The sequence below is a fragment of the Phaenicophaeus curvirostris genome, chromosome 14, assembly GCF_032191515.1.
Source record: "Phaenicophaeus curvirostris isolate KB17595 chromosome 14, BPBGC_Pcur_1.0, whole genome shotgun sequence".
Taxonomy (NCBI): Eukaryota; Metazoa; Chordata; class Aves; order Cuculiformes; family Cuculidae; genus Phaenicophaeus; species Phaenicophaeus curvirostris.
The window spans coordinates 13,718,522-13,737,429 of NC_091405.1; the positions used below are offsets into that span (position 1 = coordinate 13,718,522).

The window sequence follows — 18,908 nt, forward strand, 5'->3', positions numbered from 1 at the left end:
GTACGAGAGGGGATAACCCTGTACGGGAAGGGGTTATGGGTGTACGAGGGCTACCAGCGTAGGAGAGCGGGTAGCGGTGTGTGGAAAGGGGGTAGGTAGTGGTGCAGGAGAAGACGGTGACGGTTTATGAGGCGGTTTACCGCGGGTACCGGTGGTGTACGAGCGGAACTAACCGGGTATGAGAAGGGGCGAGAGTGCGGGCGGGGGGCTAGCCCGCTCCGAGAAGGGGCGAGAGGGCGGGCGGGGAGTTAACCCTGTACGAGGAAGGGCGAGGGTGCGGGAGCGGAGCGAGCCCCGTGAGAGAAGCGGCGCTGGTGGCCGGCGGAGGGGGCGGGGCCCGGAGGCGGCGGCCCCGCCTGGCGGCGCTCGGGGCGGGGGCTGCGGCGGCGAGCAGGCGCGCGGAGCTGCCCTTCCGTCGGAGCCGCCATTAGCGCTGGGACCCGTCGCCGGGGTCTCGGCGGGGCGGCGGCGGCGGCGCGGAGGCAGCAGCCGGGGGAGGGGGGTCGGACCGGGGCGGCGGCGGCGGCGGCGGGGGGGGAGGGGGGGGCGGAAGGCTCCCCGTTTGATGGATCCCCGGATCGCCTGGTTCCAGCCAGAGCAGCTCGGCCCCTCGAACCGCCTGTGGATGCAGATCTGGGAGACCACGCAGGGGGTCCGCAACCTCTACTTCCAGCAGCAGCGGCGGCAGGAGCAGCGGCAGCAGCAGCGGCAGCGGAGCGGCGCCCCCGCCGGGGCCTCCCCGCCCGGCATGTTCCGCGCCCCCCGCGACGACCCGCAGCCCGAGTTCCTGCCGCTCGAGAGCGCCGACAGCCCGCACGGCCGCGGCGGCCGCCGGCAGGCCTCGCCGCCCCCGGGCGCCGCCGCCTCCTGGGCCCGGCCCGCCCGGGGGGCGCCGCCCGCCGCCGCCGCTGCCAGCAACAAGAGGAAGCGCGACAACAAGGCCAGCACCTTCGGGCTCAACTACAGCCTCCTGCTGGGCCGCGGCCCCGCCGAGCAGCCCCGCGCCGCGCCCGGCGCCGCCGAGCCGCTCTACACCGGCACCCCCTGGAAGCGGAGGAACTACAGCCAGGGCGTCGTGGGGTGAGCGGGGACGGGGCGGGCACCCCGCGGCGTCTTTTTCTGTTTTATTTCCCCCCCACCCCGGCCGGCGCTGTCCGTCCCCGCGGCGGCGGGGAGCGGTGCCCCCGTGCATGCTAATGGGGCGGCCGCGCCTCTCCGCAGGCCCCGCCGCTGTCACCGCCCGCGCACGTGGGGGCCTCGCTCGAGCAGCCCGGGCTTAACGGAGGGTTAAAAAGCCGCTCCCGCCGGCCTTAAAAGCGACCGCTCGGAGCGGGGGAGCCGCGCGGGGAGCGCGTGTGCTAACCGACACCTGACAGCTGCGCGCCGGGCCCCGCGCGGAGAGGAGCCTGCGCGGACGGAGCCGCACGGGCCGCGGCGGGTGCTCCGCGCTGCTCGTGGGTCTCTCGCTGGGCCTCCGCTCATCGCGGTGCTTTCTCCGTAGCGTGTCTGTGTTCTCTTAGGGCTCCTTGGTCGCCGCTGCATGACCCCGCAGAACTGGAGGGCGGGCAAACCCCGATCTCCCGTCCTGTTTACCTGAAAACTGGTTTGAGTCCTCCCTCCCCCCCTCTTTAAACATAGTTTGGAAACGGGTGATGCCTTGGATAAAAGTAATTTGTTGACTTCTGTGGCTTTTTTTTTAAAGTCCATGTTTTTCAAAATATAACCTTTGCCTCGATGCGTAGTGTTCCCGTCCTCCCCGTGGCGGGAGGGCATTGGGGTGTGTTTGGCTCGGTGAGAAGGGATTTCTGGTGTGGTGTATGCAGGTGTAATGCCCTTTCCAGTCCTGCTCCTCACAGACAAGTCTGGCTTCGTTCCAGGGTTCAGATGGCAGAGGTGTATGGTGACAGTCGAAGGCCGGGAAGAGCTCCTTTTAGAAGTCCCTAATGGTTTGGGTCTGTCAGTTTTTTGCGTGCCCAGCTTGCACCTAAGGGGCCTTCATCCCCCTCCTGCTGCAAAGCGTTGACTTCTTTCCCTTCTCAAATCACCAATCTGTAACATCTGTAAAAGTGACTGTTCAAAGTTGCCGGTCACTTTGGAAGACAAACTCTTGCAGTCTCTGCTTTCCTATTTTCTTGCCAGCCCCCGCGTTACCTTTACTGCTGGGGGTATAATAATTCATAAAATGACACTGCAGAAGCGTGCTATTTTAAGTTCCGTAGTCACTATACATTGGAACCTTCCATAGCTTTCGTCACAAGACTTAAAAGCGGCGTGTGCAAAACACAGTAAGTACTGAATTTTTGTAAGTTAGTTTTTAGACTCTGTTTATCTCCTAGCTTGTCACTTATTTACTTGAAGGCTGAGGAACATTTTTAGAAGCGCCTTTCTCGCTCCCTCTGTTTCTTAAATCCAAAAATCCTTTCCTCGTATTGATGATACAGGGAGGGAAAAGTGTGAGCTTCAGCAGGAGGCTAATAATAATAAGAGCAGCATTAAAGCTGATACCGGTTGCTAGAGTAGAATTTTGGTTGAATTGGTTCCAGAGTGCAAGCAGTAGCAGATTGTGAACTCTTTTTTAATAGTATCTAGAAGTACTCAGATATGTTGGTCTGCATTTGACTCGACTGTCTAGTGTGTGACATATAATATATGATATACGTAATGCTGAGATTCTGCTTTAGCTCTTTCCTTTGCTCAAGGTGGGGTAAGGTAGCGTGTCTCCAAGATGCACCTCTACGTTGCTTTTCTTAAATTATGGAGGTGAGTGGTATTTCCTTCTAAAAAGCTATTTGTTCCAAAGCTATTTAGAGGCAGTTGGCTACCAAATCTTCAGTGAAAAACTGTGAAAACAATTTCTAAAAGAATCTGGAACCCCTTTGGAAAGCATAGAAAATGCTTAGGATTCATGAAGGTCGCAGTGTGACCAACTGGCTGCTGGCAAGGCTGCGTGAAGCCTCCCGTGTAATTGCTTGTGGTGTGGACCAAGGTGCTGCTGTTGCTTCCGCATGCGAGTAGCTTTTCAATAACTGTCTGTAGGGCACCAGTCTCAGGGCTGGAGACACCAGGTGGTAACGATGGGATAGAGAAATTGGTAACCTAGCGAATGAGGTTGTCATTGAAGTAAATATTTTGAAATAATTATTTCCAATGTGAATTCCCGAGTTTATGTTGACTAGTTCTAACCTTTATTGCGGGGGGAGAGGGGGAGAAGATACCTGCATTTCTATTACAGCATTACCTGTGTGTTAACAGGTACCTTTTTCTTCCCTAATTATTTTGATGAAAATTGTGGAAAAAGTGGTAAAGGCTCTCAACACTTAACCTGTATGTACCACCCTGTCATTTTGTTCAGTTAATCGGTTTAAATTTTGAGTCTTCTGAATATGACAGTGTTGCAGAACAGCCCCGTTTTCAGAAAGATTAGGCCTGACTTGTTGGCAAATGCGGTTGGATGCTGACATGTGGCATTCATATTTCCAGTGCAAGGATGTCACTTGTCTGTATGGCTATGCAAAACCAGCTCTGAATACAAAATTACATTCATCAGCTGTCTGGTAAAGCACTCCAATAATTTTTAACTAGTTATACACCTTGTATTAACATGTAACAGTGCTTATTTAACAAGCTGTCTAAAGATTTAGGTAAGTTATTTAGACATACAAATAAATACATAAATAATTAAAAAATAACCCACAACAGTGTTGTTTTTGATTTCGAGATAGATTTCTTACAGAGTATGCACAATGTTTGCTAACATTCACCAGTGCTGAAATACTGACATTCAACATGTGGCCAGTTTTCGCTCCCACAGAGTTAGTGGTGCTAGTGTATATACTGTATTCTGGCCTATCTTTAATATTTTTTTTTTTTTTTTTCCTTATTCTAAGCTGTCAGATTTGCAGTTCTGTTAACAACATAGATGTTTGCATTACAGGTACCCTACTTGATTTGGCACTCTTAACTTCATGACTTCTGAAACATGACTGTAAATCAGTTGTTTAATGCTGCCCGTGAGTTGTTTTTCCCTGGTTGGTTTCAGCTTGCTTATCTTACATCCTCTGGGGACTTTGTCAACAGGCAGTAGTGCAGAAAAGAACAGATAATGCAAAAAATGAACGGAAAAGTTCTACAGCAGGTGTAGGATGTTACTGTTGTCTTAACACATAACATACTTTTAAAGAGTTTAGGGATTTGCCTTGACAAGGTACTTAGTTACAAAACTCAAGGATGTAGAAGGATGGGCGGAGTTGGGGTTTTGGGGGTGAATCTGTGTGTGTGTCTGTGTGTATCCCAAGGCAACAGTAAGCATTGTTAGTAGTGTCACAATTTAAAAGAAAGAAAAAGGATTTGGGATATTGCAATGACTGGTTTTAGCTAGGCTTAATCTAAAGTTGTAAAGGTGACACAAGAAGAACTGCTTAAGCCAGAACTGCTTAAGTGTAACAAAACTCAAAAATAAAGACTTGCATGTAAGTTTGGTTTGCCTTCTCATAGGTTTCTATAATTCTTATGTCAAAGGAGAGAGTCTAATTTGTACACAGTGCCCAGGTAGGAGATGTGCATTTGGGAACTCTGTAGAGAGCTGGTTAGTTTTCACAGGAAAGTGCAGCCAAAGGCAAGAACCCAATTGGGGTGTGAGTTTAAGGAAAAGTCTGTCATATGTAGTCCAGAGGAGTAATGTGGGTTGCATAGAAAACAGTGGATTCTGAAATCTTGAATGCAAACTGTTTTGAAGTAATAATGGAAACTTTGCCATGGCAGGGAGTGAATCCTGTGACCCCAGAAGGCGTGCATACATGCCCAGGCTGCTGAATTGGTTGGCACAGAATTGAGCAGGCTTCAGCTTGTTTGATATAAGGGTTCCCAGAGTGGCAGGGGATACCGTGAAATAAAATTGTAACTACTTTAGGAGGAAAATAGCTTGAAGCTATATGTCTTTGCTACAGAAATTCTATTACTATTTTTCTGTTTTTGAAAGAGCATGAGTGCATTAAGGCAGGTGCAAGCTCGTTCTCCGCAGGCTTTGAGCTGACCAGAGGACATGTAGCTACAGTAATGCAGCTGTCTGCCTGAGATAACTTACCCTGCCTCTCTAGCTCATACTTGCTCAGGACCTTGCATGCTATCAGCCACATGGATCTCCACGTGTGTTGGAGCATGAACAGAATGAGCAGGGTGTAGTGTGAGCAGAGCAAGTGTGTGTAACTGCAGCAAAACATCTGGCCAGACTGGGTGCCTAACAGGGAAATCTGATAAAATCCTAACCAATTGTGCTGGTTTTCTTCGTGTGCTCTTAAGCGCTTAAATCAAATGCACAGATTGTGCTTGATTTGGTGTTGCATTACTCAGTATGCACAAATGCTTCGTATAGGTGAAACGAGTGCTGCTGTGCAAACTTGTGATTTGTGGTGAGCGGCGCTCTCCTCACTGTAACTGTGTGTGTAAGCTCTAAGGTAGAAGTGCAAGGGTGAAACTTGAGCGCAAATGCTTTGCTTGTATCTGGTAAGATCCACTGTCGCTCCCTGTCCCGTCCTGAGTCATGCCACAGCCCAGTTCTGGCACTACCCTTGTGACAGCTTGTGCAGCTCTGGAAGGCGGTCAGCTGGGGTTTATGGAAGTGAAATCGGATATTTCCCCACAGCCTCCTTGTAGTGAGAAAGTCCTTCTTTTGGAGGGGTTGGAAGAGAGAAATAAGGTTTCTAGGCTGACTGAGATCCTAGACTAAAGGCAGTCTGAGGAAACATTTAGGAAATATACTGTAAATATTATATAAGGGCATTGTTCATGCTTGCAGGATTTTGGAACAGTGCCAGCATTTTGGCATGTTTTGTTTGAACAGTTTAAGGAGGACTGAGAGGCCTGCTGGTTTCTAAACATGCAAGGAAACAGCATGTGAATGTATTCCTGTGAACTGTTTTGTTTTCTCCAATTTTTATCTTCTGTTTGGGACTTGGACACCTGTTTACCTTGGGGTGGCTATATAAGGAACAGAAGTTTGGTGGGCTTTTTTTGGTAGAGAGAGTTGCCTGTGTTAAGTAATAGGAAGAGTATGTCATTCCCTCTTGTGTGCATGCTGGTTCCCAAGAGCCAATATGTGCTTTCTTTAGCAATATGCATTCGAAAAAAAGAGGGTCTGCTTATTCTGAATCTTTACTGGTATTTTATTAAGCGGTGTTGGAGTTGTAGCTTTTCTTTTTAATAGTTAGACTGTTAGTATAAGGTTGATTTTATGAAGCCGAACATCATATTGTTGGTCCTAGGGAACACAGATAGATGAAGACCTGTGTCATGGAGGCATAGTGTTGCTTTTTTCTATCCTTTAAAAATTTTTTAACCATCTTGCTGTTATGCTTTGTTTCTGGGCAGTTTCAATAGTCTTATTTAAAATAATTGGCGTATGAGGTCCATTTATTGCTTTGGAAATTTGCAAAACTTCAAAATGTGGTTTTTGAGAAGCTGTGTGCGTAACCCTGTGGTTAAAATAGGCAATAATGTAATACTCCTTATTTCTTTTTATTGACCTCATAACTTGGTCTTTCAGAATGCATCTCTGAATACGGGGTATGTGCTCCAAAATAACTCGTGTGCCAAATTGAAGAGGTGACTGCTGCTTCAAAGCTTTTAGTTTATGTTGCGTGTGACATAAAACAGTGGTTCCTGGGCTCTTTACTGGATATTGGAACTGGCCCAGAGCCGGGTAGGTGTGTTGACAGGTGTGTGTGTGCTGGTAGTGTTACGGCAATGTAACCAGTGAAAATCTTGCATAGTACATAAAGTAGGTAAGCAAATGGTGTCGCTGTTCTTAGCTGGTTCTTATGCTTAGTTTCCATGCTAATTCACTATTTGAACATGCTGGGATTTCTTAAATTATGAACATTGGTCTTTTCAAATTCTCTTTCTGGACAAACAGCCAAAGAGTACTCAAGATGTCAGTCATGTTTGAATATTGCTTTCTGTCCCTCTGCCTAGAAATTTGGGAGAAAGAAAATATTCCTATAACTAAGAAAAAGAGAGGAAAACTAGTGAACTGAATGCAGGCTTCAGATGTTTTTGTTGAGCTGCAAATAGCTTTACAGAAGGAGCAATTTGAACTTTAATCATTTTGTAACTTTAACCTACCATAGATAACGCAGCAGGAATTTTTTCCAGGAATACTATGAACTTACGATGTCACAGCAAGAGAGATGTGGGTCGAGACAGCAGAACTCATTTGTAAGTTTGTACAAGAGCCTCTCCTACAGATCTCTAGAGCCCATTTAAAACTTGTCAATAACTTTTAGTACTGGTGGTACTCGTGTGTTGTATCATAGTCATGCAATTAATATATTAGTATCGCTGCATTCAGTGTAGGTTTGTCCCTCATCGTTATCTTTCTGACCCTTAAATCTGTGTCAGAAAGTTTGTGTGAGCCTGGGCAGCACAGCCCATGAGCTGGTTGTGCCCCGTGGTCACCTGCAGGCCGGCGAGCTCCAAGCATGGGAGGCAGCTGCTCCAGGGCAGCACCAGCACATCAGCTCAGTGTGAGGATCAACTGGCTGCGTGACTGGGTGTGAGGATGTTTTATGTTGGTACATCAGCAACATCTGTTAATTTCTTCCTCCCATGGTGACAATTAAGATTATTTGGCAGCCCTCATTCCAGATCAGCCTCTCTGACAGTCTCGTAATGTCCTCTATGGCGTGAGAATTACATCTGAATTATTCAAAAGCAATGTGCAGCTCAAGAGGCACAATCTTGCTATAATTGCTTGAGAAGGCTTTATAGTGTGGAATTCTCCATCACCATACTGCACTGCATACTTGTTGCAGTTTTATTTTGCAATGCATTTTACAGGACTTTTACTGGAAAACAATGGTAGCAGAGGATCAAGTAAGCAGAGGTTTAGGATCAGATTAAGTGTATGTGCATCTCCGCTCCTCCATCTTGGCACAACTTATTAGGGGGGAAAAACAGCCAACACTGTACAAAAAATGTCATTGCATGGACAAAAGTGTTGTGATTCTACAAGTAATGGGATATCAGAATGGGAAAATGCAAGCATTAATGTCCTCTAGAAACTTCCAAATCAGGGAAATGAAGGTAGTAGAGGAAGGGGTGCGTAGGTGAGTAGGAACGTTGGCTCATCATCTTCACTCAATGTAGATTTACTTCCAGGTGGATTTAAGTACAAACATTTCAAGTGTCGTATGCTTTCTTGCAATTACTTTGTTTATGGGCTCAATAAAACCTGAAAGATCTTGCGTTAACCTGTCACAAATACCAAGTATAGATCAGCCCTTCATATAATGTCATTCTGTAATTAAGAGTAAGAACACCGCTAACGTACAGCATGCTGGAGTCTGATGACTAAGGTGCTGATCTTACTGTTCTGTGTCAATGTGTAGGCTGAAGGTCACAAGTCCTGAATCAAAGCTTGTTGACCTTGCCTGACCTCTTGCTGTTGTGATTGATCTGGTCTGAGGAAGTGTGATAGCATAACTTTCCTCTGTTCTTTTTTATTCTCACTGTGGTGATTTTTTTTAAAGCTATTCACTTCCTTTGCTACTTTAGGAAGAGCTAATATTTTCTTTTTATTACAAAAATCGGGGGGGGGGGCGTTGTTCTGTTTTTTGGGGGGTTTGTTTGTTTTGTTTCAAGGGGATTGTTACAAAAAGCATACTTCTTTATATACCTTTACATTCCTCTCCCTTCTCCCTCAGTGAGATTTTGGCTTTAATCTAAAATAACTGTGCGTATTGCTTTTGAAAATTACATGAAGTTTGGCTCTGGACTTGCACCTTGTGCAATGGCTTTATCCCTTAGGTATTCAGAGGTACTCCTGGTTGGCAGGCTTTCCGCAACAGTCAGTTAAAGTATTGAGTTAAACATGGTGTGGTGAAGGAACGATCTTGATCTGAATAATGATCGTGGTTGGGAGTCACAATCTTGGGTCAATATTGAGCCAGGCTGAAAAACTGAGGTCCGGATAGTTTATTTTATTTAATTTTTGCGTTGTTATGTCACAGTCATCTTCAGTTGGGTGATTTGACTCACGTGCTTGAGAATGTTCTATTTACTTAGCCTTCTGTTTTGTTTTGGCCTCAGTGTCTTAGTCTCATTTGTTTGCAGGGATTTTTCCTTGTAGTAGTCATACTTGGCAGGTACTCACAGGAGAACATTTTCATGTTGATTTTTTCCTTGAAAAGCTAGTTCATTATCTTACTTAAGCAGCTTCTTTACACGTACCCCTGCTTCCATCATCAGGTGGAAGAGAAGTTTGCCTCATTCAGCTGTTGTATTTCCTCTTATGGGATAGTTTTCGAGATTAGGCAGAAAGGACTGTACTGCCTTGCTTGTGGCACTGCCTTGTAATTATGTTATACATCATCTGCAGCCGTTTTCTTAGCTAAAATCTATTTAAACTAGTGATCTTCTAAAGCTGCTCTTGTTTCAACTTGGCCAAATGTGACAGGGCATATACAGGTGGTGAAAGGTAGGAGCTTCTGTGGCAGTAAGCACAGTGTTGGCTCCTGGCGTAACAGCACCTTGGAGCAAACGAAGAGAATAACTGTGTAATGACAAACTTCCTCTCTCATTTCTTGTATAATGTGGTATTTGCCTGTAGGCATTAAGTCACTGAACATTCAATTCTGGAATAGTTCATTCAGCCTCTGTTGCTCTGAAGCGTACCTGCTTCAGGCATGCTGAAACCTGCTCTTTCTGGCTGCTACTGATTCAGCAGTTTGTAGAGCTCACAGCAACCCTCTTGCACTTCTCTGATAGCTGGTCTTCACTGCTGCATCTTCTGCTCTTTTTGGTGCCCTAGACACTTCTGCTTAATCTTTAAATTATTATTGAAATTATTTTGAGAGAGTGGTTTCAGTGAGTGAGTTGAGTGAATCTTGGGTGGGCTTCTGGGAGCTCTGCACAGCACCTTGCTCTCCGTTCGCTACTTTTATTAGAAGACTGCACACAAATGTTTTAATGCACAGCACAAAGACACGCCCTTACTGTAAAGATGACAAATCATGAAAGTAAAAAAGTTACCTGAAAACATCCTTGTACTATGCTGTAATATATGTGATTGTTCAAAATGCACTCTGCAGTGACGTTTGGTGCTGAGAGGGAGAACTCCGGGATTTATATTTCGCCTGGATATAACACCAGCACATCTAAACTTGTATTAATATTGTAGCAGAGTGTCGCCAAAGTGCAGAAACAAGTAATAAGTGGGTGATAAACTGGTTCTGAACCTGCGCTAAATAGATAAGTCGGGGTCGCTGTCCATTCTACTTGAAGAATATCGGTTTAACATACAAACTTAAAACCCTGTGGGTTTGATAGCAAGTGGTGATTTCAAATAATTTCCTAAGATGTTTAGAATACCTCTAATATAGGAGGTGTGACCAAAGTGTCTTGTGGCTCACTTTCATATTCCTTGGATGTTCCAAAATGCTGTGGAAAATTCCCTCCCTTCAAAAAAAAAGACGCCCTTACAGTTACAAAATATTGGAAGCAATTCAGATTTAATTTCAAGATGTTCTTATGCTGGAGCTGAAAGGGAATTAACAACCTGCAGCTGGGACTAGTTAGTTGACTTAATATTTTTGCATTAAATTACATTAAGTTTGGTCCATTTGTTACTGAGGCAGAGGTGTGTAAAGTTTTATTCTGTCCTTGGTTCTTCTGCCTACTTAGCAGGTAAAAAACAGCCTTGCTGCACAGATGGATGCGAGGTGGCTTTCTGGAGTTAGTGCAGTGTGTGTGTTACTGATTTGCAGGGACAAGTGTTTGAGCAGTACCAGCGGCAGGTAGGAACTTAGAATTTCAGCAGTTGTTTAACACGGCTTTGAGGTGAACGGCATAAGCCTAGGGTTCTGGTAGCATCTCACTTCCTTCTTAGGAGCTGGCAGGGGCTTATTTGATGTGGAAGTATGTAACTTTAAATCAACTCTGATGGAAGGAGACAGGAGTTAATAATTGCATTGCTGTCCTTCCTTTCACTTAACTAACCTTTCAAGTCAAGTAATTTATCAGGTCATAAACAAGAGGAATATTTGCCAGGTCTCTTCTGTGTCAGAAAACCCTGTTTTGAGCCCTGTGTGAGGCTTGCCTGGCTTTATGTTGGATGATGTGCTGCACATGCAGCCCCTTACATGGTGACAAAGGTCTGTGGAACGCGTTGTCAGCTCCAGTCAGAGTCTTCAGATGGAGATTTTTTTTTTCCAAGCACACATTATCCATTGGAAGCGCTTGGCAGGCTGCAAGGAGTGTGTTGGTCTCACCTCTGCTCAGGTAGCATGCAGTATCATTTCTTGGCAGGTCACAGATTGTTTGTTTATGTGGTAGTATTTACTACACTAGCAAAATAGTAGCAATATACAAGTGAACCGTCCTGATAGCCTAGCTTTTTGAAGACAAACAGCATATTAGCTGTTCTGCTAACCCTTTGTTCTGGTTTAGTAGTAACACCGCTGCTGGTATTTGCAAAAGTGATCTGATACACATTTTAACTCCCTTCTGCCTGTGGTGCTGGTACAGAAAGGGGTCAGACTGACTTGCAAGTGTTGCAGGGATTTGCCTGCTGTCTTCTGTTGCAGCCCTAACAGGAACCCAAGTGTTACGTTGGGAAAGTTCAGCTAATGTAAATTGAACTGACACTGGTAGTTACTTTTACTTCTTCTTAAGCTCTTGTTTAAAAAACTTAGAAACTGTTGTGTAGTCTTTTTGAGTGAGAGCTTTTTCAGCAAGGGGAATTGGCAGGCTGAGGAATTAAAAATTCCCCACTGTAGGAAATAGCTACCTTTACATTCTCTGTGGTTTTAGCTGTTTGGAAGCTTACCTCAAGTTGTAATTACAGAATGTAGGAAGTGCATGCTAACAGTTGCACATTTTAAAGGCTTTTAAAAATATGTAACAGTATTTTAAATTTTGTGGTTGTGAACTGTGTAGCTGGTCGTTATATGTAACTGTTCCAGCAGACTAATACCTTTCTACAAGTGAACTAAAGAAAAACCTCATGGTAGTGTTTTATAGCAGATGTTGGAACTACTGGTGTGTTTCAAGACAATTGTATCCCACCAGGATTTGAACCCTCTTTGCTATTATTAAATGAAACAGCTATTTCCCATCTCTGCTCTTCCTACTTTGTTTTTCCAGCACAAAACCTTTCTCTCCTGCTTCATCTTGTTCTTTTGTTAGTACTTAGTCTTTCAGCTCGGTCAAGGCAGTGGTTTCTCTTGCTGGATTTGTTTTGTTTTGTTTTTCCACCCCTTGTTAGCAAAACACATGCCTTCCACCATCAACCCATTGCCTGGGAGAAGCGAGGCAGCAGGCTCTCATAGCACTTGCTTACCGAGATGAGAAGGAGGGACGATATGTAGATGCTTTCCAGGGAGGAAATATTAATAGAAGGCTATTCCCACACATGTAGCTAGATTGTTTTTATGTGCAGAATGATTTAAAAAAAAGAAGTGATGGGAAGTAAGGGTGCTTCTCAAAATGGTCTTTCCAGTTGGCATTTGGTATTTCTGCTGCAAAAATAGAGAACAAGATTGAATATGCATATGGCTTGGGTTTAAAAGCTAGTAGATCAGCTGCAGAGTTGTATTTCAGATTGCTTGTTGGTAGGACTAATTGAAGAATCTGATTTGTAATTAAAGTTCAGTGAGACTTTTTTCCTCTTTAAAGAAAAATTTCTATGGGAAAAATTCTGGTACATCTGAGAGTATTTTAGGAAGACGAAGCACACAGTGCAATTTATAAACAGGCAAAAAATGCTAATTTCTACCTTGATAGAAAAAAAAAAAATCTCTTACATTACTTCTAGCCTGAAGAATGTGCTTGGGAGTTTTAATTAGAAATAACTTGAATGTGTTTAAAGAAAGTAATATTCATCCTGATTGAAGCAAAGGATCTATAAAAGAAACAAAAAATTGAAAAGATGGAGAGAGGAGTTTTAATAATTGAAAAGAACTGCCCACATTGCTTCTTTCTCCAGTGTTTTAATGTGTTTCTGCTACATTTTAGCCATTTCCATAAGGCAGTGCTATTTTAGTGTTTTTTATGATACTGCTAAACCCATAACATAAATTAAAAACTATATTAATTTGAGGGGACAAGTGTTGATGGGAGGAAGAAAGAGGGGGCTATGCTATACATTTTCAAGTATTTGCACAGGATAGAAGTTATAGGTCTCGTTAACCTAAATGTAGTGGCATCTTTTTTTCACTCCACAGCATTTGAAGAATTGTACATAGTTCATCCACCATAAACTGTTGGAAGTGAAAGAACTAACACAGTTCAGAAGAGTGTTTTCAAACTCAGCATCAGAGTTATTAGATTAATCCCAAAAGACATTAGTCCTGAAAACAGGTTCTGGATTCCTGGATAATTTACATGTTCCTGAAAATCTTGCCCTCTGTCAGTCTTAAAAGGCACTTTTGTGAATTACTCAGCAGATGACAAATACTCGGGTAAAAACTGAAAGCTACTCAAGTATCACTTGGTTGCTGGTGGTGGTCTTCTGGGTGTCGAGGTTCCAGGTGAAGGTGTTTCTTCCACTGGCTTCTCTTTGCCCCTTGCTCTCTGAGTGGAAGCGGCCACTGCTGCTGTGCCCGAGGGCTCCTCTTCGGGCTCCCCACTGCCCTTAGGAGAAGTTGGCTGCCTTAGCAGAACTGAGGAAGGTGGTGGGATTTAACTTGGCTAACTTTGCCTTAGGTGGATTAGGGAGGCTCGTGTAATCCAGTTATAACAGACCTTGTTGCTGGGGAGCGGTAGCAAACACCTGGGCTATAATGGAAGGGGACAGAAAGAAATCTCATTTGCCTAACGCTCTGCAAATTGAAATTCTGCATTTGCATCTGGCGAAGCTGTTTTTACAGGAAATATCCTGACTTTTAGTGATGTTTAGTAATCGTATGTTAGTGGAATACTTGTTTGTCTGTGGAAGACCTGCATGGCTGTTTTTAGGTAAACTGTGAGACAATGATCTGTGAAGCTGTATTTCAGACACTTGAAACAGTTCAGCTTCAGTTGAACTGAAGAAAAATGTGTTGTATCAAAATCCAGCTCTTCAAGCTTTTCTGGTTTTGTCAGGTTACTCATCTGGACATCTTCTGGGATGCTTCATTTTAAAGGTCCCATATGAGCACATGTGGCTCAAAATACGGTTATGATGATACCTGTAATATATCGATATGGTTCAGTAACCATATAAAAAGCAACGTCCAAAGTCTCTGAGGTATTTGAAAATTGTTTGCTTTATTATGCACAATTTTAGTTTCTTATGAGGACTGATGTATCAGTCACCATGAAACTTAACTGCCTATTAAATCACCTGCAGAAGCAGTTAAGGTTCTTTTCAGTAGCTTAACACCTACAAAATATTAAAAGAATTTTTCTGCTGTAGAGGCCCAGGTGGTGGGAGAGGAGCTCAGCAGATGCTTCATATTTATAGTTCCCTTCACTACTCTAATGTTTGGGTTTGCTTGAGTTTGTGGATGGGAAAACAATTTGTCATCTTTACAGCGTCTGCTGTTGTTCCTTCTTTGTTATTCAACACATGTAGATGGTAATGGTAATAGTAATCTACAAATTATTTTATTAAGCTTGTAGGAGATCAGTGTTAAAAATTAAAGTTAATTTGGGGAGCTGTTGGGCTCTCCATCTTGCAGAGTGTCACTGTGGCTTTTAAAATAAATACTTAAAAAAAATACTATAAAAAAAAGAAAAAAATAGACATGAAGGGGAGAGGGAGGGTGGGGCGCTCTGTGTCGTTTCTTTACCTTAGTCACGATTTTGTTCCAAACCACTTCAGGACCAAGTAGAATGCAGATGGGAGAAGGAGAAGCTTTGTTTAGTTCATGAAACTTCACAGGGGTCAGAATTTTCTGCCATAATATTTTTTTTTTTTTACAGTTGCAAAGGCAGTACCATCTTCTTAGTAAAACTCCGTGGGAAGCTGCAAGCTGAAGTTACTCTCTCTTCTCCTGTTCAATGCCAGCTTTCCTTTCAGGAGCGGAGGGATGGATACAGTTAGGGCTGTTAAGTATTGATGCTTTCAAGGAGCTGAAAATACCTCAGGTTCGGGCAGTTATAAACCTGAAATTCTACAATATTTCTCTTTTTTGCCTTTCACTATTTTTTTTTTCCTCCAGAGGAGACTTACAACGGTAGGGGCAACTAAGCACTGTCCTGTGGGAGTTATTCATCCAATGAAAATTTGGAAACAAAAGGCTTATTTTGTGCTACAGGGGTACATTGCAAATATCCCATCCAAGTGGGAATATAAAATCAATAAAATCTTAAATCAGAAGTGATTCATCTTACGGCATAGAGTTTGGGAAGGCAGAAGTCACCTGTGCATTCATTGCTTACTTCTGCTCGCCATCCACAGAGGTTCTCTATAGTTTAGATTTGTATCATTCTGGAAACAAAACTTCCTTCAGAAAATCCTGCCAAAGAATAAATTGTACCATGAGCATTATGTGACTTCTTTTTAAATGGTTAATATCCATTTTTTTAAGATTATCTTCAGTGATGTTAGAACTTGCTGTGCAATAGAATATCTATGCCCAGGGCAGAGGAAGCTTTTTGGGATGGACAAGCAGAATTTTTAACCCAGTCATTTTTAACAGTTGGAGTAGTAGCTATGGGTAACACGCTGATGAGAGGAATTAGAACATGCATGCCTGCATAATTTCTTCTGTGAAATGGAGAGCGAAGAAAAGCGAGAGGAGAGTGGAAGTGTAACACAGTTCCAGAATGACAAAAGCAGGACGTTTTTCACTTAAAATTTATTCCTCTGGTTAGCATAATCCAGCATGTGGGCATGCAGAGGCAACCTTTAACCAGCTGTCCTGTGATTAAGCAAAACCAGTTGGAATTATCTCTGTCTCACCGGCTGCTCTGCTGAGCCAGACTGTGCTCTGTGTCTCGGCTACTCGGGGCAGGCAGGGAAAGTTCAGGTCATGGTCCCTCTTGGAACCGCCACTGGTGAGCGATGGGCAGGGCTGTGTCAGGATGGCTTCCTCCAGCGACAAAGTGGGCCGGTTATATAGTCTCCTTCAGGATCCTAGCGCGGAGAAGTGAAACTTGTAGTATCCCCAGTTGTGTTTCATAAAGCAGCGTGCCTCCTGGTATCACTCTTGGCTCCAGTTCTGGACTTAAAACAAGTGAGTTGTGCTGCTTTATGTGTCAGATAATTGAGGTGTACGGTCAGCTGTGCGTGCATCTAAACCAGAAATAAGGTATTGTTTGTAAGTGATTATTTTTTAATGGATTGCCACAGGTGCAGTGAGATTCGTGCTCCAGAACAGCAAGGTCTCAAATATATATATTTGAGACATATATATATACTTCATATATATATGAAGTAGTTTGAGAATCCCGAGTTGCACATTTAGAGCCTACAACTTGTAGTACAAAATACAGGTGTGGTCAAAGTAAGAAAGAAACGCAATGTGCACTTGCATCTGCACAAAAACTGTGGCTTTTTACCTAAGTGGGTTGAATCTAGTCAGGTTGTGTTCCTCGTGGCACTATTCAGGGATGTTACGGTGGGAAGTCTTTCTTGTAATTACAGCTTTTTCAGCCATAATTATTTTTTAATGATGCATTGCTATCTCTGTCAGGTAAACATAATAGACACTATAATCCACTACATTTACTCTTCTCTATAATTCTGGTTTGTCTGTGAAATTCAGATGGAATCAGCTTACTAGGCTTGGAAATGGACTATGATGCCCCTAGTACTTTATTTTAAAAGATATGCAGAGAAAGCATAAGAGACAGTTTTTCTTTTCCCAACATGTTATGATTTCTTTGAGTATAGGATAAAGACCCAGTGGTTTACTGATATTAACTGTTATAATAGAGTAAACTAACGCTCTTATGCATTGCAGAGAACTCTGCCATGCATCCTGAGTAGGTCTTGGGTGTTGGTAGCTTCAGCATGACTATAAAGCCAAATTAAATGTTTCTCCATAGTGAAATCAGGTTTATTATTACAGTGTAATTTCCTTCTAAAACCAGCTCTCCTTTTAAGGACTTTTATCTAAAATAACTAATGAATATAATGCATTAAATAATAAAATACTGTTGTGATGCCAAGAATAACTTCTCAGGCTCTTTGATCTTTATTTCAGCTAAAGATATAAAATTCCACTGGAGACTCTTGTAAACAGATTCCATTAATCCAAACAAATTGTTTTGGAAAACAGTGATTGTAATAGATGTTGATTAAGATGGTGAATAACCTTGAATTTTAATTTTCAGTACAGCTTGAGTTAACTCCACATTAATTGGAGTCACGTCTCTAAGTCGTGTTGTACTGCTCTGAAATCTGCTTGTGGCTATTTTTGTTTGTCTTTGCTTTAATTAATCATTCCCTTATTTCTTGAAAGCGGCCATTATTGGGCAGAGAAATACAGTTCCAGGTGTAGTTGTGAGCCTTTACAGCTTCCGCCTGGCTTCTGTGTGCTGTGGCTCTGCACACCACAGGCGGTCCCAGCAGCACGGAGTACTGCAGCAGATGAAACACAGATCTCTCTGTAGTGTTTCCAACTGGTGTGCTGATGGGAACAGTCTCTAGTTGTCTTTAAGCTTTTTTTCTCTCACTGAAACTGTTGAAATTTCGTTTTTTTTCTTTGTCTGCATTGTTCGGTACCATTCGGTGCACGTGTAATGTCGGTTTCTAAGTGTTTGCATGCTGCTTAATTTTTTGTCTTACCATAAAGCTTCACATGACTACCTAAGGAGAAGAAGGATCCCACTTAAAGAGGTGCAGACATATGTTATTTATGTTTAGCAAAAGAAATACATCAGGTTCTGACAACACATCATTATTTTATGTGCTTTTAAAGGGGGCACTGATTGTTACAGTTATCTCAATTAAGAGTGTCAGTGGAGTTAATAAAGAGAAGTGCCCTGAGAACTGCAGTGTCTACATTCTGTGTGGCTTTGCCTTTTGTGCACTTTGGGGACCTCATTTCTGACTGCCTTGTTCTTTCTAAGTTCCCTTATGGGGCAGGGGAACAATTGACTCCTGGAAAGCGGAAGCCTGGGAGCAGCTGGACCCGCTAATGATGGGCAGTATGGATTTGTGCTGCATCGTACGTGAATTTCTCCCTTGGGGTAGTCCCTGAATATTAGCCCAGCACATCTTGCGCCGTTAAGTGCCCTCAGACAACACAGTGCCACTCCTCATGGCACTCAGTGCATGCGTTCATTCAATCTTATGTTACCAAAAACATTGCTGTGGAGCAAATCTTGGGCCTTGGGAGTGTAACCACTCTGTTCTAGCCGGTCTGGAGGAACATAGGCAGGAACGGGGCTGTGTTGCGTGGTCAGTTGCCCACAATGTAGCCTGCAAAAAAAGTTCAGAGCTTGCCAGACATGCTAGGAAGCCTCAGCATGACTCCCAAGTCGTCCTGTAACCTGGTTCACAAGTTACAGGTGAAAAATAATTTGTGTTTTCTAGAGTTTGATTATCAAGGTCATGCATGTTTTCCTTGTTGCTTCAGTTTCTGAATGTTACCTTAAATGTCAAGCACATAAAGACTGAATTAGGAACTGAGTATGTGTAACCAGCGTTGTTGGAGTGCCTGACTTGTCCTTTATTGTGTGCTTCTCACCTGAATTAAATTCTTGCAATAGGAGGATAGCTGCATCAAAGTTTAAGTGCCAACACATCAATAGCAGTGAAGACGGAAGGAGGTAGCTGAAAGGCCAAAGGCAGGAGGAATCAATGCCTTGTAGGGGGTGGCAGTGGTAGTTTGGAATGTGCACATTAATCCAAGGAAAAGCAAGAAAGCAGCTGCAACAGGAGGTAAGGAATTTCCTAGCATTTTGGTATCAGTATTGCAGCTGCGTTGTTCAGAGCATCCTAGTGGTACCCGGGATGTGCATGAACGGGGCTTTATGCCAGT

General features: G+C 43.6%; 1 protein-coding gene across 1 annotated transcript in view; it reads left to right on the forward strand.

Moving 5' to 3' along the window:
• Positions 1 to 527: 527 nt before the first annotated feature.
• The window catches only part of TENT4B (terminal nucleotidyltransferase 4B), a 39,039-nt gene continuing 20,658 nt past the window's right edge, over positions 528 to 18,908 (forward strand). The window contains 3 exon segments of the mRNA XM_069868141.1: positions 528 to 672; positions 674 to 735; positions 738 to 1,080. Coding sequence (XP_069724242.1) covers positions 566 to 672; positions 674 to 735; positions 738 to 1,080 — 512 coding nt within the window. The 5' untranslated portion in view covers positions 528 to 565.